The 20,837-nt window shown below is 43.5% G+C and overlaps 1 protein-coding gene across 1 annotated transcript in view; it reads right to left on the bottom strand.

Annotated features, from left to right (window-relative positions):
• Window positions 1-420: 420 nt before the first annotated feature.
• GALNT16 (polypeptide N-acetylgalactosaminyltransferase 16) overlaps window positions 421-20,837 on the bottom strand; it is a 58,621-nt gene continuing 38,204 nt past the window's right edge. Inside the window, exons 7-15 of the mRNA XM_042814132.1 lie at window positions 19,857-19,944; window positions 18,141-18,225; window positions 17,010-17,113; window positions 14,122-14,248; window positions 13,104-13,196; window positions 10,955-11,038; window positions 10,553-10,694; window positions 9,010-9,126; window positions 421-1,822 (exon numbers count right to left, since the gene is read on the bottom strand). Of these exons, the coding sequence (XP_042670066.1) occupies window positions 1,685-1,822; window positions 9,010-9,126; window positions 10,553-10,694; window positions 10,955-11,038; window positions 13,104-13,196; window positions 14,122-14,248; window positions 17,010-17,113; window positions 18,141-18,225; window positions 19,857-19,944 (978 nt within the window). The 3' untranslated portion in view covers window positions 421-1,684. The remainder of the gene's footprint in view (window positions 1,823-9,009; window positions 9,127-10,552; window positions 10,695-10,954; window positions 11,039-13,103; window positions 13,197-14,121; window positions 14,249-17,009; window positions 17,114-18,140; window positions 18,226-19,856; window positions 19,945-20,837) is intronic.

Genomic DNA, 20,837 nt, shown 5'->3' on the forward strand with positions numbered 1-20,837 from the left:
AGCTGATGTCAAAGTGGAGGTGGAAAAAGAAAAAATGCCCTGGCACCTGACTGACTTCATTTTTTAAATAAAATAACAAGTCAGAACACAAAAAAAATTCCTCCAGTTCTCAGACAAGCACTTCTGAGCACAAGCAAACATATGTATGAAGAACAGTATCTGTTCTTTTGTCTGTTGTCTGTTTGTCTGTTTGGGGTAACACCAAACTACAAGAAAGAATTAGAAAGGGATACAATCATGATCAAACACAGCCATTGTTCAGAACCCAAATGATCCTCCTCTTCTTCTACACCCGACTAGAAAGGACACAGACAAACATATTCCGAAGATGGCCCCTGTATAACCCTTGGAGGATTTGGGGGGGGGGGGGGGGGGAGGGGGAGGAGGGGGGAGGTTGGCTTACGAAACTGAGCTCCAAAGCAATGTTGTGGAGATTTATTTATTTGTACCCTTTTCTTTTCATTGATAGGCATCCCAGTTGAGTGGTAACTGGGAACAGGGCTGGGATGTGAGCTACAGACACCACTGCCATCAGTATTTACAGCATACAAAGGGGACACTTCACAGGGCAGACTTATACTGTGGCAGTATTTGTGCTGGGGCAGTTTCAGCTTCACCAACCAACCCCCACAGCGTACCTCCTGGAAGGAAAGCCAGGCCTTGCAAGTGGATCAGCTCTGGGTCTTTTCAGCTCTTCTTTCAGATAGAGGGGGAAAAGCAAGTGGACGAAGGGACTGGATGTCTTATCACACTGGGCCATTCCCACAAGGGCTACACATTGCCTTTGGTGTGAGGTACTGCAGGCAGAAAAATAAGTCAGCGAACAGACCTGGCTTGCCTTGTATCCCAGAACACCAGTACACACTGACCACCAAGGGGCAGCTCCCCAGGAGCACAGTGCCCCAAACCCAGGCCCTGCTGGGCTCAGAGAGACAGGGCTGGTCTGCCACCCATAGAAAACTGGAAGCAGGAATTCAGCAGGGAATAATGCCCTCCAGAATCCCTGGTTATGCTGCTAAAACAGGCTGGCCTTTCTCCAGCTGGTTGGTCAGCCTTATGCTCGATTTCCCAAGCTCAGCCCATCTGGCTGAAGAGCAGCTGCTAATGGTAGAGGAAGGTGTGGGCCTCCGCAGAAATGTTACAAACCTCTCTCAGGGCTTGCTAGTTCCTTTCCTGCACCTCTGCTTATCACACTGGCTCCTCTTCAGGCCAGTCCTCACTGCAGCACACCAGCACACATGCATGAACGATGCATGATGTTAAAGTGAAATGCCAGGGAAGACAAAGAGCTACCCATGTTTGTACAAGCATTGTCCAAGCTGTCGCACTGAGGGTCATGGAGTCTGGATGCAGAGAAAGGTCTGGAAAGGGGGAGAGCTGCAAGGCAGTTCTGGTCCCTTTGAGCGCTAGAGGCTAGGTGCTCTCCCCTCTCTGGGTGCTGTGGTGTATGGACATCAGCTGCAAAGGAGATCTTAAAATGACAGATGGCTGATTTCAACAACTCTCCTCATTCTGCACTCACCCACAGCTTCTTCTCTGAAAGCTCAAAAACACCAAGTGCTCAGCTGAAATGGTGGCTTGCTGATGGGCATAATGAAAACATTTAATGTCAGACAAACAAAAAAATTCCTCTTTGTTTCCAAAGTCTCATGCACAAAGAAACAAGGAGATCTCTGTGCTACCATCATGTTGCTTGCAGCAGCTCCCACTGTTGGCCAGGTATGTCTGCTTGGCAAGGGTTGGTCACCACTCTCCCAGTCTGGTTTTCCAGGCAGAGACCGCTGACAAAGTGCTGAATGAAACTGCCTTTCATCTTCCACTTCTGTGAGGAGAGAAGTACACTATTACTTCCACTTAATTAGGTAACTGTGCCTTCATGCTTAAAAAGAAATGCTGAGCATAAACCTCAAATACAGCTCAACAAGCGGGGAAATTGCAAGATCTGGGTATTGGCAGCATCTCCAAGGCACTGCTTTCTTGTATTAATAATATCTCAAGTTTGAGTTCATCTGGTCTATAGGACCAGATGTTCAGAAGCATCTAAAAGGTAGACAACACAAAATAATCAACTTATGGCATTTCCAAAAGTATGTTATGTTCATAAATTCCCCCACTATTCTGTGCCCTGCACCTCTAGGCACTGAGATCACTTTGAAACCCTTCTTCGGTTTCTTTCCAATGCACAAATGCAAAGATCACACTACTTGCTGTTTGTCTAGATTGTATCTCTTCTTTCATCAAATCTAAGATTTAACCAGAAATACACTGAAAACTCATCATACCTCCTGCATTCTCATCAGCTCACTGTTCTTAATCTTCTCTCCCCTACAAACATTCCTGTTCCTAAGTGCCCATTCAACAGCTGCTCAGCACACCTCACTTCACTTTCTGCAGCGCTGTTCTCTGAGCCTGCTCCTATCAGAGCATTTCCACAAAGCTCCCTGCACAACTCTTTCTTGAAGACCTACTTTGTTTTTGCTGCTTTCCAGGAAACAAAACATATCTCCTAACCTTGCACTGCAAATTCTGCTGGGAAAAGGCAGTACCCTCCATCTCAGCTGGAAGAACCAGGACCACTGAAGGTGATAGCATAGAGAAAAAAAAAAATAAATAGAGTCTGTGGACTTAGGACCCCCCCAGGTGAGGCTGTGCCATTTCCCTCCCATGGAGCACAGCTAGGACCAGCAGGTTATTAGATTGAGTGCTACAGGCTCCTGGTATTTTTCCCATCACTCTGTCGCAAGCAACTCAGTCAGACAACAGGTGAGGGGTACTGGGAGGATGTTTTGGCTAATGCCTGTGACTGATGAGGGAAAAGAAACACCTTGGCAGCATTGATGGGCCTGAAGGCTGCTGTAGAAATGCTACCCAAAAAGAGTAAAAAAAATCCTGTGATAACCAGACAATGTCAAAACCTGCTGACATTTTGATTCCTGGGTAAGTAACACAGCAAGCCATGTGCTTGCCATAGAGATTGCCATGTGCTGTGTGTTTTAAGACAACCAGGTACATTCGCATATTGCTGTCAGCTTTCCTTCAGATCTACATTCTGGTCCAGCTTCTTGGAGAGCAGGGCAGCTGCCAATCCTGGAGTAACATCACTTTTGTATCTCATATTCCGTCTTCAAGACTAAATAATAGGTGGAAGATCACTTTGGCATGGCTGCTAGCCGTGAACGATGGGATACTATTGAAGGAGAATTGTTCGTACAGCAGGAAGAAGAAGATTTTAACAGGTGTACAGAGAAAGGTAATGGTGATGCAAAGGAAGACCCAAAACAGTCTGTGCTTACAGAGGAGCCTCCAATACGCTCACCAGCTGCTGCATCCCAGTGTCTACACAGATCTCACAGCCATCTGGCTCTCATCTGGAAGAAGTTTCCTTGCAAGGAGCTGAGGAAGAGTTAATACCATAAAGCAACATGCTGCTTAGCGGGTGTTATCTCTGTGCAATGCCCCCCTGCCTATCACCATTTCTCAGGGTCACAGATACTTCTGTAAAGAGCCTTTTGCCCTTCTCCAACTCTCTGCTTCAAAGCATACCTACTGTGCTGAGGGAAGCTCTTCCTCGCCCTCCATCCTCATCCCTGCCTCTGTAGTTGTTCAAGAGATGCTTTTTTTCTTCTTTTTTTTCCCCAACTGCTCAGGAGAAAACTGGCAGCTGTGGGAGACTCTCACACATTATTGCTCCAGATCAGAGACCTGCTGTTGTGTGGTCTCTCCATGCTGAGCAGACACCCTCCGTGCTGCCTGCAGAAAGAGTCTACAGCCACAGACACAGCAAGACACCAGCAAACACTCAACAGAGCACAATTTCTGCTACTGATGAACTATACCAAATCAATCAGCTTCCAGTGAGCAGTACAGTTCCAGTCACTTTAGGTCCCTCTGTTTCCACAGAGGGTGGTAAGGATAGGGAAGAGGGGACAAACACTGAGAAGGTGACAGAATTAAATGTGAACCTCATCCAGGCTCTGGCAGGTGCCATGCATGAAGCTATTATAAAGCATACTGACAGTCAAAGCTAAAATAGGGCTCCTTCATTTCTCAGAGGCGATATTTTCAAAATGATGGACAGCTGCCCATCCTGCTCAGAAACTGCTCTGCTGCTCTCCATGACAAACCCAATAAGCTCTCTTGATTGCACCTCAGCCTTTCACATGAACTCACTGCATGATTGCCACAGAATTGCAACAGCCCAGGAGCTGACCGTACAGGGACATATTTCCATCTCACACTCTTAAGGAAGACAGGCAGTAGGAATGGATGGAAACAGGAGATTACATGTTTGTCTCTCACCTTCAGTCCCCTTAGAGCTGGGCACCAAAGTCTAAATTAGTCAGCTGATCTTATACTTAAGGAGAGGCCCAAAATGCAAACACCTTCAGGGAAGGCTCAGTTTTCTGCAATGACCACAATCAGTGCCTGGACAGCTAGCTTATAAATTGCAGTGATGGTCTCCATCTTTAGGGAAAACAGAAAAAAGTATAAACAATAGTTAATTCCTGTATACACAGCCAAACTTTACTGAGAGTCTTCTCCTCTCTTATCCACAGATGGCTTTGACTGGCCTGTGCTTGGAATAAGGGAAGATCTTGGAAGAGCTAGGAAAAGTTTTGGCTTGAAAAATCTTTCTCAGTCTCCCACATTGCACATGGAGCTAATACAGTTTACTGGTTACAGCAGGTTTGGAGTGGAGATGGAAAAAAAGAAACAATATTTTGATTGAAATATTGCCTCTCTCTCCGCTCTCCTCACTCCATGTAAAGTTCCTTGAGGCTGTTGGATAGAAGAATTCGGCATGCAGTCACTAAGAGAAAAGCCAGAAACAGCAATTTCTCATCTACCAGTTGGTGAAATGCAGCCTAATATATAGGGATGAAAGTGTTAACAGTATTGTAATTTTTCAGGATAAGCAAAAGGGTTTTTAACCCACAGCAATCCAATCAGTCCAAGATTTATTTCAAATTCCTGACAACTGCCATGTAACCCTGAAAATGTAATGGAGTTGGCCAAGCTCAGGAAACACGGCTGAGAAGAGCAGATGTTGCTGATTAGGACAGAGATGCTTCAGACAGACACGTAGGGAGAACTGATAACTGAATGTATTTGCAGAGCCATGGGCAATGTGAAGCTGGTGTTGAAGACAACGAACTAATTTTTAAACAAGAGAGCAGAGAGAGTGCGATAGAAAAGCTCACACCAGCACCCAGGAGGTACTATCTCCAACTCTGAGCTCTTAAATTTGCATAACTGAAAGAAAATCTTGTTTCCTAAAAATTGCTTTCAAGCTATGGCATATTGCAAGGAACGTTTTATCTGCTTATTATCATGAAGTTGCCGAGCAAGTTGCTTCCAGAACAGACAGGTCTTCACTCCTCTTCCCTGAAAGCCTGTATGAAGCTGTATTTGTTTGCACCCAGGTAAAAGGAGACACTGAGAAGCAAGGTGGGAAAAAATTCTCAATCACATCGAAAGGCACACAGCATTTCATATACTGGGTGTCTCACCAGAAAAACAAATGTCCTTATTTTCAGACAGGGTTCACTTACTTCAGCACATTTTCATGAAATGTGGCTGTTTAACAAGATTTCTCAGAACGTTTCTTGTTCTGTTGGGAAATACTGTGCCAATGTTTCTCATTTTTATTCTGTTGTTTTAGTGTCTGACTTTCACTTTGCCTTCTATTTGTCCTCACTATAACACAAATTAAAATACCACTCCCACCATCAGTCAGAGCCAAAGCAAAAGCTAAAGGCAATAATTTACTGTGCATTCAAGTAAAAAATGCTGCTCTCCAAATAAAATTATGGATTACATCCATCTGCTTTGAAATCTAGTTCTGATTATGCACAACAGCTCTTGGCTGGTCTTGTGCTAGCAGAGCTGGCTGCTGCTGTTGAATGATCAACAGGATCATGGCTCTAATAGGTTTTGTTGCTGGTTCCTTTCAGCCCAAGGAAGGAGCCTAACAGAATAAAATATCATCTACATGTGGAGCATTGTCTATAGCACCATTCCGCCTGCAAGACTCTAGAGTTATTTCGAGGTAATACTCCACAGATACAGTTCATAATACTTTAAAGCCTCTGCAAGAATATTATATATGTCAGATGGACATGAGATTGTTGTTAGCGCTCAAGAAAAAACAACAAAATTCTCTTCCCTATGGACAGGCTTTATGCACAACAGCTGTGTAGCATGGGCACAGATTCAGTACATCTGAAAGCAGAAAGCAGCATTAGGAACTCTATGGTGCTGTTGTAAAGATCTGAACAACCTGCTATGGTGACAGCAACAAACAAAGCCATCACTTGTCCTACATTTTGTAGGCTTTTTTGATCTTGGCTTTTGAGTGACTCTGCCATAAACATGACATCTAAACCCAGGAAAGCCCAAATGCCTTCCACCAAAAACCTTTGATGACAGCGATAACAGAGATGATCAAATCTGAGTTTCATCATGCTGCCATCCTCTCCTGGGATAACACATGTGCTCACTCTCTTCCACTCAGGGTTCTCGCTTGCCACTTCCACTTCTCTGAAGTAGCTCAACTCCCTTCCTTGATCCCTAGTCAGCCTCTCTGATGTTCCGAGAAGCTCGCTTGAACTGAGGAATGGCTACACCTATGTGTAGTTTGAAAAGACTGCTATGCCCCATCACTAACACCTCACACCCATTGGGAGCCTGCCAAGCTGTAAACTAGAGGAATTTGTTTCCCCCAGCTTTGCTGTTCCATTTAGGGCTTTAAGGTTTCATAGCAGTTGATGTCATCCTGAAATTGAACTTCGTAAATACTGCGAGCTGGGCTTGGGTGACATGGTAGGCAGGGTTCTGCAAGTTGCCAGCTCAGGAGGAAAACAACTATCTCTCTGTCTTGTTTCTTTGTCACCAGAACCCTGCCTTGCTAACCCAGATGACCCCTGTAAGAGCTATTAGTTTCACCTCCCACTCTAAATGGGAATTGGCAAAGAAAGTCAGTTCCCAAAATGAGCAGAAAGCATTGCATTAGATGCATGTGGTCCTCCTAGAAGTGAGGCAGAGGAGAGAGAATGGGTCAGTTTGCAAAGATGACTGACTTTAACTAACTAAAATCCAATATTAACTACTATTACTGTCGTATTTATGGAAGGAAAATACCATAGCAACATTCCCCAAGAATGTGACAAACTTGAGCACTATGTGCGGATCTGGCTTTCTAAGTAAAAATCTGAAATGGGATTTTCTGACTTCCAAGCAACCCCAAAATTTCAGAGCATGTTAACTCTAATTAGATTAAGAATTCACATGCTGTTCTTCCACTTCATCCCCGCCTCATCCATACAGCCACAGCAGGATTTGGAATGGCAGCTGTGAATCAAATCGGTCTCTAATTGTTTGAAATGCTTAAGCAAAACCCTTGCTTACAGTCAGTTGGCTAGATCATCTGCCAGGTCAAGTCCTCAATTTAAGTGCAGTTTGTTCACATAAGGTAATGGAAAACAACAGATCACATCCTGCGTGTCTCTATAACAAGCCTGTATATAATCACCACATCAAGGATCAATAAATCCGACACTCCAGCAGCAGAATGAACCTGATGTGTAAATGTGGATTAATCTCTCTTCTGGCTAATAGAGCCTGCACTCCACACCCCTCCTGGGGGCCCTTGTCCTTCCATGACACAGAAGGAGGGAAAGAGTTGATTTTGGCAGCTGCTAGAGTCCTCTTTGCTGCCAGGGAGGAAAATGCTGCAAGGCATCTAAGAGGAAGCTAAGTGACCTAATTACATAGCAAGAGGGTGAGTGGTTATCAACAAGAAAAAAGGAAAAAGGAGCAGGCAAGCACAGCCCACCTAGGATATCCTTGCAAGGCTAATCCAAACTAAGAGTCTACCCATTATATTCACAGTGACAACTCTTCAAGACCTTTCTATATTAACCAGACCTCCAGGGGAAAGTCTACGCAGGCTTTCCACACATGGGCAAGACCAGATTTCAGTGCCTACTTTCAGGAGGAACTAAAATCAGAAATACATACAGTATTAAAAAATACTGACAAAAGAGTTGCTGCTGAAGACTAGTAGTAAGCTGAGCCATTTTTTTTTTATCTTTGGGCTACCAAAACAATAGACATGTTGGAAAGCACAGAGCTAGAATAGCCCTATATGATGGAGAATTTGTTCTCTCACTGTAGAGGGAAGCATAAAACTAGGGATGAAGCAAGCCCTGTCCATTCACTGTCCACCAGTGTTGTTGTCACACACTGTATTTTGACCAGTCCTGATAAAAAAGGCATATCACATACATGTGAGAGCAACATGCCCATCTCAGACAGTCTCTTACCTTGCATTGCAAGGCAAAGTGCATTAGGTGTCCTGACAAATCAGAGATCTGTGTTTTGTTGGGAACATTCCAAAGCCAACAGTGCTGCTGTGTAATTTTCCAACACATATACCATTTTATGCCAGTTGATATTTCTCAAATGAATTGTACAAACTCAGTTTTACATGCCTGTTCACACATCCAAAGAAAGCACGAAGAACACAGTTCTCTCACTTCTAGATGGATAATGCCCTCATTAATACGCTTTAACTTTTGATTATCCCTGAAGTAGCTGGGCAGTTGGACCAGATGATCTTTGAAAGGCATTTTCAGCTGAACTATTCTATTCTGGTAAGCAAGCAAACAAATGATAGCACGCACTGCTATCGTGATACTCTTTTCTCAGGTCTCTCAAAGTATTTACTGCTTATCTACCCCACCCTGATGCTGTGCTTCACCCATGCATTGACCTGCCTGTATGTGCACATATCCACAAAGTGAGGTGGATGCCACTGGGCTGGATGCTCGCATGGAGTATACATCCATACATCCATTCATACATCATACATCCATTCATATGGAGCACACCAGAGAGGGAGATGCAGAGACAGCAGAGACTTTGACACACTTTGGTAGTACTGGGTTTGCACTGCTGTAGGAACACTGGTATGAGACAATGGAGAGATTAACAAAGGTGCACAGTTACCTGTCTGCCATCTTTTTGATTGCAGGCTTCCAGTGTGATTTGAGAGCCAGTAGAAAAGGAGGTAATGGAAAGACACTTGTCCTGCTGTCTAATTAGAGGGTCACTGAATACCCACTCCTTCAGCGAAAGAAAGAGGAAAAGAAAGGTTCCATTATGATCACAATGGTGACAAAATGAGATAAGTTTTTTGTGTGGGGCTTTTTTTTTTTCTTCCTCTTTTCTCCTGCTAGATAGTACAAGAATCTGAATATTTTCTTCAACACTTATCAAAGGCTCCCTGGGAAGACTGATCAGAAGTTTATGCTCTGTCTTGACACACCATGACTATTTCAAAACCTACAGCTGGCTTCTAACCTTCTGAGCTGCTTGATTAACCTTGGATCCCTTGCGACTCCATGCTCTGCAGCTTTACAGAGTCAGGCCTATATAGCATTGAAGCCACCAGCCTCATGATTTACATGATGTGCAACTGCTTCTGCATATTTTACATAACAAACATGTTCTATAATGAGTAACTGAGATTTATATATTACCAAATGAAGAAAAACGTATGCAACAATATCAATGGGCTAACAAATATCACCAGCACATATAAAGCTCAGACTTCATTTTTCCCTTCTCTCACTTGAAGGATGCTTGACCCAACCAAATATTCTTATTATATATTCCCCAAACAAGAAACAGAAATGCAGTACATTTTGGAGATTTTAAACAGTAATGACATGGAACAATGAGTAAGATTAAATGGCATGTTGAACTCTGGCTGAAAACCGGTTTCCAACAATTAACAGATGTGAATATGCATTTTCTGGCATAAAATATCCTGCTGTGACACTTATCTTTCTCAAGCTGCTTCTCTGCTGCTTAGACTACCACAAGAAGAGACTGAGCATAAATCCTCAGCTGATATAAACCAGCACAGCTCCACTGTTAAAGTAGCTGCACCAAATTACTGCAGCTGAGGTCTTGTCTATTTAAATTCTGCTTAGGCATTACACTGAAACATCTGCAAAACACACAGTTCAAACCATCTGCAGCTACAGCTGAAGTGGTGGACTAAGAAATGTTTATGACCCTGGGGAAATCTCTTAGCCTGCATGCCTGGGTACCAGCCAAGTACACCCCAGGACTGGTCTCATAGGAAAGTCATAGCCCCAAGGGCAGGAGATGAAGCAGAGCATACCCAAGCCATGAGTAGTGGTAGAGGTCTAAGTAGTGATCACCATGCAACTCAAACTCTGGCCATGAGTTTACTGCACAGACTAGTCAGGCCTCTGAACGTTCAAGTGTTACCTGTTGCCTCTGACTGAGTGGCAAAATCCTTCCTACCCCGTGCCTAACTGTTGTGCCTGTTGAGACAGCAGAGCTCTGAGATGGCCACAGCTTCTTTTCCTGTTTACTACTAAAACCACTAATAGGGCCAAATTCTTCCTTTATTCATCTCTGCACAAATCCAAAAAGGCCAGAGATACCTTTTCAATCACTGGCAATACATAAAGGGGGCAGAGGAAGGAGGAAAGCACCAAGCTGAAGCCCATCTTACCTGAGTGACAGGTGGATTGTTCACTGTCCCTTTACAGTTTCCGATGCCAGCCAACGTATTCCCTGTGGTATCCTGAGCCCAAGACTCCAGACAGTTTCCTCCTTGTCTAATTATTCCTGGAATCAAGTCTTTCTCAGGAACCCTTGAAGTAGAATAACTGTTTTAAGGCACTTAATAAACAAAGAAGTACAAAGCACTTACATACTTAGAAGAGCATAACTGGTCCCCATCTGAAGCACAGCCCCCTCTAACCACACAGGAGAACAAAGATCTTTTCCAAGCCTTTTTCCAAGTCACTTTTTTTTTTTTTTTTTTTTTGGCTTGCTGCTCCATGGCTCAGTTTCTTGTTGCAAACCACTTCCCAATTACTTCATGAATTTTGGAAACTGAGATCGAACTCACTTCAGCTCAGGATAGACTTTCTCCAGGTACCACTGGAAGGATTTACAGTTCAGTTTGCGGCGCTGCTCCACTCGGTCTGCAATACTGAAAACACAGACACACACAGTGACCAGGAGGAAGGGGGACGATCGAGAGCAGTCAAGAAGTCTGAGGGGGACTGTATAGTTTTCCACCTTTGCTCATTCTCCCACCTAGTTGTTACTGGGTTTAGAGCACTAGCAGTGACCTGAGGTGAAGAATAGACAGGCAAGAAAGGAATATTGAAAAGAAAGAAACAAATGCCTTTGGAGAGTAATTCTTGCACTTCCTTTGGTTCAGAAAGATGCTAGGGTCCAGGTTCTATAATGTTAAAATAACACAGTTCATGTAAAGGTACTGTAAGACTGAGAAAGCATTTCAGCCTCTGGGTGCCTCTGTAGAAGCATTCAATGAAACTTACACAACCATCAGCTCCTAAAAAGGCCTAGAAAGCATTTACCTTATGGTATACACAAATGGCTCATCCCTGTGGCTGCCAGAATTAAGGGGACATGGCAGCAGCTGTAGTCTCAGGTTGGACTGCAAACCTAAAAACTAAAGCGATTTCTTCTTAGGCAGTTTTGAGAAAGAAGGTAAGAGGAAATTAACTCAGTGCCCTGTAACTGCCTGCTGTAGCAGCCCTTCCAACTCTGACCTCCTCGGCTTTGGATGGCTGAAGAACTCTGCTTGAGCAGTCCCACTGAGCAGTGAAATTAGGGACTGTCCTCTTCAAGCTATACTGCTACAAGTGTGTCTTGGAAAGGACTTTCAGATGCACCCATGTTCCTTGACATCCTCAGCCCACAGAGGCCATCCATATCTCAGGCGTATTTATGGAGATCTTACAGCTGCATCTAAATTGTGGGGAAAGAAGGTCAATTCTTGGACCTTTTGATGGTGTCAGAGACGTTTGCATTCTAAATCTAGATAAATAATGCAGGTTCACAGGGCTGTCACTACAGGTGAAGAAATCACCCCAAATCGAAAACCAACTGATCTGCTTTAGCTCTTACTTGGCCATTGCTGTCTGTAAATCTGGTAGGAAATGCACGCAAACAAAAACTGCAAGTTTAGGCCCTAAGACACAAAAGCGATATGTGCAAGTTCAATATGCAATACTTCAGTTTCTTTTATGAGTAGGAGCATTGCTTACTATTTGGCCCCAGTCTGGCTGCTGCAGTCAATACAAAGACAGAAAAATTAGGTAGGTAAAGCTATTGTCATGGCAATATCAGGATGTACAATGATAAGCCTGTATGGGCCAGACCAAACCTGCTTGTCACCACATAAGTAGTAGATGCATCATTATCCAATGCATGTAGTTACACATCTGAAGCACCATCACATTTGACAAGTCCCCCAGGCTGATACAACAGTCACTTGTTCACAGGGGATACAACACAGATACATGTGCCTCCCAGGATGTTTTTCACATTCACTCGGAAATCACAGGCATTTGATACAGAGAACCAGCTCTCCTCTCATCCCAACTTTTGGTGCCCAATAATTTCTCGATCACAACTCTAAAAAGCCCAAAATAGCGAGACTTATGTGGCCTGCAGATAGCTTCATCTAGGATGCTGCAAGAAACAGTTCTTCACAGAAGTGGGCTCAGAAGGTGCTAGAGACCAGATTGTGTTTCAGCACAAGATATCTCACCATTGGTTGTGCTCTGTCCAACCTTACAAAATGAGCAAACCACCTCATCCACTCATCAGCAAAGAGGGGAGCACACCAGGTAGCAATGAGTGCCAGCTAGCTCTGCCATGCCCTGGATTCTGCATGTACATCAAGCTCTAGTAACTGCACAGCTCACATTTCCAGAGCATATGAATACTGTATTAGAAAATATTCTTATCCCCTTAAAAAGCCTGGCATCTTAATTTCATTACAGCTCACTATGGCCTTCCCCTAACAAATGATTTACAGAGGACTAATGGAGGAAAAATGAAGTGAATTAGAAGAAAACATGCCAGTCAGACACTTGAGCTGTAACACTCCTGGCAAGTCAGCAATTCAGAGCATCTCTGTTTCTCTTTACCACGTTCAGAACCAGAGAAGATCCAACAACTATTTCTAGCTAAGAAGTGGCTTACTAGAGTCCTCCTAGTGAGGTTTGGGAGCAGCTTACCTTCCATATGACTTGCCAATGGCTGATGGCCGGGCTTCGTAGTAATACTGCTTGTACTCATCCATCCACACTTCCGCTGTGCGCTTAGTGTTCCTACATGAGAACAAGGGGATGCTTTGCTGAGTACTGCTGGAGAACCTGCCCTCCTGTCAAACAGTGCTATGTGGGCAGACCCAGGGCCTGTCTGCCAGGGGGAGTTGGGAATAGCACTAGACATGAAATAAAGTGGGCACCACAGTCAGATTTAGACTGAATGTGTTAACTCTACAAAGCCTTGTGGGGATACTACAGTTCAGAATGTAAAAATAAATTAAAAAAAAAAAAAAATACAAAACACAACAAAACAGAGTTTACCATGATTTCTTTCACATACACTCCCACTGCAGAAGTAACTGGTCTGACTGGTCACCACCATTCTGCTCCCTTTCTCCAGACTAGAACGTTACCATGGAATAACTCAGCTTGGAAAGCAACTCTAGTTACGATCTGACCCAATCCTCCTGCAGAAAGCAGGACTAACTTCAGCTAGGCAACACTGCTCAAAACCTTGCCTGAGTTCTGAAATTTCCAAGAACGGAGATTTTATCACCTCTCTGGGACTCTGCTCCAGTACTTCACTGGTCTCATCATTTTTCTCTTCCCCTCTGTCCTGCGAGTTGTCCACAGGGCTCATCTCAGCACACACACAGCTCAGTAGGATCTCTGGACTTGAAAGCAGCTCAGAGACATCTAAGGACTGCTGATACCCAGGCATGTGTCATTGGGAGGTGGCCAGGGTCTCTCCCTGGGGCACTGCTCCCCTCCACCATTGCAGAGAGAGGAAAAGCAAGATGCAGTAATACAAACAACAGGGAACAGAGAAGGGAACATTGTGCATTGACCAACAGCAACTCATCTTCCCCTTGAGAACAGATGCTCAGCCACAAGTCGTTCTCTGTCAGCAGGGAGAAAGACAATAAAGAATTCAGGCTGATTTAGAGATGCCCAACATCAAGGTGACCTGGCTGTTACCACCTACTTGATGTAAGTTAGTGCATTGCCTTCAGGGAAGTCATAGGGATGGCGCTTCCTGAACACATGTCCCACACGACTGCAGGGAACAATCTCCAAGCTGCCACCACACATCCACACTCGGAAAGAGAGCTCTGGAAGAGACCCAAGAGTCATAGAGTTGAAGTCAGACCATCAGCATTTCCAAAAAGAGTAACCTCAGCAGTGTGCCTGAAATCCTTGTCCCTCTGCTCTAGGTATATTTACTACAAAGTAAAACCAGATAAAGTGATGCCATGGTAAGAGAGGAAAAATCCCTCTGCCCTTTGTTAAAACAGAGGCAACTCCAGTCCTGGCCTTCTCCAATACCACTCCACTGTTTGGGCCTCTGAGCATTTCAGTGAGACGCCTTTTCATTTGACCAGATCTTAGCAGCTGTAGTCAGGCTTTCAGGACAGCATTCAGTAACAAATCAAGATCACCTCCACACCCACCCTTCTCTGAGCTTCTGCAACTCACCCACCCTGAAAATGGGTAGAAGAAAAACGAATGAAGAATTTGCTAGATGAAGCAAATCATGTGAAGAAGAGAAGGAGTTTAGGAGACAAAGGAGAAAGGAGAGAACAAGATGAATGCATAGGAAGCAAGTCCTCTCCCCAAGAAAATTAACTGAGTAATTGGTTGGTATTTCAGATGAAGTGTCTGCCATAAGAGACTCAGAATGTATAGACTGATCACTTCAAAAGTTTTACTCACTTGTGGTCTCCCTGCCCAAATTATGGCTCTGACGTTTAGAAATTAAAAAAGAAACAGTGCATACTGACTTAATGGCTGTTTCAAAGCATGCACACACACTAACATCATCCCACCCTTCATCTTTCTCCTTGGCTTTCCTCTACAGTTCCTGGGAAAGGTTGTTTAAACAGCATGGTAGTTTACTTGTCTGGCTGTTTGGTGATTGGATAGTTGTGGGATTTTTTTGAAGGGGAGGAAGAGATGGTGTATTTAATCCAACTTCTAAGTATTTGTCTGTAGTTTGTGTCATTTCTTATTAGTTGCAGTTTCTCCCTCAATCTTTCCTACAGCTTTGAAGAGAGGAAGGACTCAAAAACAAACAAACAAAAAAGAACAACTAAAACAACAACAGCAAAAACACAAGACATAAGTTTCTATCTGGTATTATGTCCAGGTGGCAGTTGCCCTCCTCAAATGAGGTTCTGATTCATTCTGGCCTGTAACAAAAACAAAATTCTCAAGCTAGCATGTTTTATTTAAAGCAATGTCCATTTCCGAAGAAGAATCCTCATATTCATATCTTAGGCACACAGACAGACTTTGCATGACTGGGTTTGCAAATGGCAATTCTTTAACAGTGGGGAGAAAGGATGCAGATTTTTGGCACAAAATAGAAAATGGAGATCAAGCATAACATATTAAGGACTTTATCTGTTTTTCTAATGAAAAATATGAGATTTTTTTGCTATGTATTTTCCAGCTCCCGACCTTGCCCATATATGCTTTAAATGATTTTATTGCTGTGCCTTTTCCCCACTTGAAAAAAGTTCTTACCTACTCACATCCAGCTGGAAGAATACTTTGACAGCTGATAACCACTTCCATTCCTATGTACCTGCTTCTCCAGCTTTGTGCCCTTTAAAACCTTCTCTTACATTGTTTCCTTGCAGGAAAAAAGTTTCCAAGGAAAAGTTTATTGAAAATGGCCTTTGTGGCCATTCTCACCCACCCAGACTAGTCAGAGCTACTCTCTCAGCTCACCCATCAAAAGGTGACCTTATCTAAACAATTGCTTTCCACTCAAAATTGTAATGCGTAGTAAAAAGTGTTTTGGAACATGATCAACACTTTTCCTTCATCACAAAAACTAGATTTCCATTAAGTATGGAAAACATTTCTTTCAGAGTAGAAATTGAGCACTAAATACCTTTTCAAGGAAAACGAACTTTTTGTAGTAAAATTGTTGGTTTCTGCTCATCTGCTGCATAAGAGAAACAAGCTGAATGTAGAAGCCACTGATGGAATTACTGCCTCATATTATGCTGAAGAGCTGAACAAATACTAGCTTCGGGGAAAAAATAAAGTAAAATATTTTCCCATTGCCATCAGCACACTGCCATTGTAGCAACACATCTCAGGGACAGACCCCATTGTACCCTATTATACGCGCTGTGCACTGAGCCTTGCTTTTGTAAAAGAGTCGAGGTGCAGGATAACAGCCAAGTGATGAGGGGCAACTAACTTAATGGAAACTGCACAAGGCAAAACTGGCAAGCCCTGCATGCTCAGCCCAATCCCACACAGCCTGGCCCAACCATTGCCAGGCTTTATGAGAGCAGTTTGAAGGAGAATGAAGCAGTTCAGTGAAGGTTTTCATCATCTCTATGTACAAGAAGAGTTGTGGGTGTGCAGGTAACTGCCACTTACTGCAGAGAGCTCTGCCTTAGCATCAGCTATGGACATACGCACCAAAAAACAGTGCTAGGCTCCCTGATGAGCAGCAGCAGACAAAAGCCTAAATTCTTCCACTGTTTTGGGGATTTTCAGCTTTTACACAGGTGAAGCTCAGAGGCTGACTCTGCAGGAATATTCTCCAAAAATAAGCAACAATTTAAGCATTAGGAGAGGAGTTCTTCTTATTACTATTCTTAACTTGTTTGTACTGTAGAAGCACTCATACAATACTGCATACGCATATAAGACAGCGATAGCCCTGATATCAAAGGGCCTCTGTTTACCTTGTGCAAAACTGACATAAAATTCTGACCCAAGTGCTGATAGCCTGACAATGTCTGTAACCTTCTATCAACATGCAGATCTTGGAAGAAGAGCTCTGCTAACTGATGAATACTGGGAAATGGTCTGCATTAGTGTGTCATTCCCCAGACACTCTAAACTTACCAAAATTTTCTCCTCCCCAGATGTCCATTTGAGTATCATATTTTCCCAGGTGGTTAAACCAGGATTTGTTAATCACAAAGATGCCTCCTGCTATGACAGGGGTTCTGGAAAAGAAAGCACAAGCCCGTATTAAATAAGCTCACATACTCATGTGCGTGCAGCACCACCATCACTGCCATCTTCATTTTAGAAGGGGGACATTTTGTGCAGGCCTGACTAACCATCTCTCTCATTCAAAACAGGAAAACAGAAGTCAGCTGATCACGTTCCTACTTTGCTGAGACGCCCCTCACGAGATCCTTCCCCATCCTTTATTAGACTGTACTGCAAGCACTGCACAAATAATGCTGTGTCTTTTGCATTTATACAAATACATACAGTGTGCGGGAATGACAGAGGCATTGTCTGATGGCTGTGTTCACCAACTAGACATGGTGTGAGTGGTTCTGCTGTATGTAGTGCTGGATACTTCTTGAGTGCAAAACACAGACTTACAAATTACATAAAGGAATAAAATGGCACTTCTGTTACAAACAGGGAGCTGAGTACTGTGACTTCTTATACCAGGATTTTTCATGCTCTACATCCCTCAGAACCACACACACAGCAGCAAGGCTGGCAATAACCGCTGCAGCCAACACAATCTGTTTTTGTGCAGACACACTTATTTAGGATAGAAGGTTAATTCTGTGCTCAAATTAATAGGAAAAATTAAGCTCCTAGCTCTGCTTTACATTTCCTGAGGTGATTGTTTAGCTGCTTCTTTCCTTAGTTCCTCACCTAGAAGACAGAGGTAATTAAAAACGATTTCTGGAGGCATTCAGAGTGTTGCGGGAAACCATAAAACAAACACAGAACAGGAAGAGGTGGCTTGTTGGGATAGCACAGCTACAAGCCACTGAAACTATATAGTTGCTATTCACATAGTATTCAGGAAGCAAAACTCGAAGAATTATGGTATTGCTGCATTACAAGATTTCTTCAGAAATAACATGAAAAATTTTCCTTTATCAAGTAAAAAAAAATGAAATGTTGTCCCCAGCAAGACAACCCTTTGCACTCCCTGCCATAAAGGCAAAGGCTCAGTAAAGGCATTTGAAGGTCTGCACGCAGTCCATCAGAGATAGCTACCTTATAGACTGAGTTGGGTCTGTCCTGGACATCTTCTGCTCTATAGGAATCTGCTCCCACTTAAAGTGAAGACTCCAGTCAAATCCTGAGAAGAAAAGAAACACACCAGATAGGCTTTGTTCTCGACTTTCTACCAGCTTCAGCTCCCACCTTTACATCACAGGCAATACCTACTTTCCTTCCTCAACACCCCTTGCAGTCTAGCCAAAAGGGGAAGAGTTTATCTTAATGCAGCCAAGAAGTTGTTGCCAATTTTGTCTTGGCATTTTCATCCCTCAGCAGCACAGGACTCTGATTAGTTCCACTCCACATGCTCAGGAGAGTGGTGTCAGAGTGACACATACTAATTAGGGTTGTTGCATTTTGGCCAGTCTGTTTTACACTTCCCTGTCTGCCAGAGTTATTTGGCTTCAATCACAGTACTTTGTGGGATGTAATGTATTCTGGGAACAAAGGCTTGCAGGTCACTTTACCATTTTAACATCCAAGCCTACTGTTTATTTATAATTGGTCTGTGGTGGAGAGCTGAGCACATCACAGACACTAGCACTATAACCTGTTAAGGTTAGCCACTGAATGAGTAGCCTTCAGTGAGCAAGCAGTGCAGCAGTGAAATGCAGCTACCTACATTTCCTCTAGCCACAGCAGGAGCTCACACTACAGGCAACCACAGGAACAACCATAAGAGGGTTCAGCTGCTAGGAGAGTGGTGGTTTTAAGGAGAGGCCTGGCAGTAGAAGCAAACAACTGAAGTGGGTGTCAGACACCAACATACATACAGTGTTTTGCAAACCAGACTCACACAAGGTAGGAGCTTTGTCTCTGAACTCTAAGCTGGAAGCAATCCTTGCCTGGGAAGGCTAGCAGAGAAGGCAGGACAAGCCCTAGGCAGTGAGTATGTGCTACCTGAATAACTACCAGGAGGTGAATTGCTCTCATGTCCAAAAACATACATACAGAAGTTCAGATGCTCTCTGAATCCTCATGTGCAGTAGCACGCACGCATATGCAGCTTCCAAGGGATTGCAAAGGTTCACATTCACAAGCAGCCCATGTGATGTTGCAGAATCACAGCACTGCCATAGCACTTCAACATCACACAGAGCAGACAAAGCCTGGCAATGTTGTGTACATGTGCAGAATTTAATCTCCTCTTCATTGTTTTAGTGGGTCTTCCCCAAGGAGCAAATTACATCACACAGGAACAGCCCAAGATGCCAGATAGACCACAAGGAATATAAGAAGCGAGAAGGGTTTGTAGAAGTGGCTTTCACCTATTCTATTTGCTATCACCCTTCTTCCTTTACTGTAAACTGTAAAGATTGATCTCCCTGGTTTATGAACATGTGAAAGCACAGGAGGGTGTTCCACATCTGCTGTTTGGCCTGAATGCCACAGCCCAAAAATTCTACTGTTCACTTGCTGACAGGAGGTGAAGTGGCCAGAGGATACACTGATATGCTTCATCCGTTAGCTAAGCCCTTAAACTGCAAAATACCATGCTGCTGATGCAAGCTCAAGAACAAAACCATATTTGGACTTTATTTCAACTCCGCAAAATATCCAACTTCGCAATTTGCAGGAAGAGGAGGACAAAACCCATCAGGAAAGAGGAGCATTTTATTTTTTTTTTGAAGCTGAAGTAGACATCGATTATTTTTTTTTAAGCAATATCCCTCAGGCCTAGCTATCACAAAAGCCATTAATTATACCCACCTCCCCTCAGATCTGCTGATGCTGCCAGGTAGGCAAAGTTATCCAGGCTGATAACATCAATGATTGGACTCACCACTCGGGTATAATCCTGAAAGGGACAGAGAAAGGGGGAAAAAAAAGCAGTCAGGTATTTCTCAAGGGTCTGGAAAAGCTGCCAGAGATCATAAAAAAGCTGCACATGTAGCATGCAAATTTTTATTTGGCTTTTCCAGTATAGTTTTGACAGCTGAGCAGTGCTTGATGTATACTATGTCCAAATGGAGAAGGTTGGATATTAGCCAAGTGTACACCATGGATAAAGAGAATGAGGCAAGAGACCCACATACCCAGAAGTGCTGCCAAGAAACAGCTCAATTTCCTGCCCAAGATACAGGACATGAATCATTGTCCCAAAGGTTTTGTGCTTGTTTTTGATATCTACTGATTTCTGCTCAGCCATTCTTGAATTAACTCGTGATCAGACCAGAAACAATTGCAAAGTGAAAAATATACAATATGTTAATATTAAGGAATTAGGACACTTCACTGGCTGTAAGGGTGCAATCCTTATAATACACAGAATTTGAGACTATAATAAGTTTCCACCACAGCACTGAAGAAAGTCTTTTGAAAGTTGAAATCTCAGATGAAACAGATCTGGTAGTGCCAAAGCCAGTATCTTGCTATCACTTGACAGCCTTCACAACCTACCTACCAAACATCCATTTTATGCCTTACAGTAGCTCCTTTTGCTTGACCAGCAGGGCACAACTAGCAAAAGCCATTTGTTCGTGCATATTCCCCTTCACACAGTGACAACTGCATAAGGAGTGTATCAGTAAGGCCTGAGCCCTGCCCTTAAACCTACTCTGGCAGCACAGCACTCACACAGCTTAGGAACCCCATGCTCTATGTTGACTTAAAAGGCAGAAGTAAATATATGTGGGCTTCTGAGATAGAGGATTTACTGAGCAGGACTAAGAAGTGGAAGCTTTTAAGTCA

The sequence above is a fragment of the Centrocercus urophasianus genome, unplaced genomic scaffold, assembly GCF_019232065.1.
Source record: "Centrocercus urophasianus isolate 14NV4802_14NV808 unplaced genomic scaffold, USGS_Curo_1.0 seq_14, whole genome shotgun sequence".
Taxonomy (NCBI): domain Eukaryota; kingdom Metazoa; phylum Chordata; class Aves; order Galliformes; family Phasianidae; genus Centrocercus; species Centrocercus urophasianus.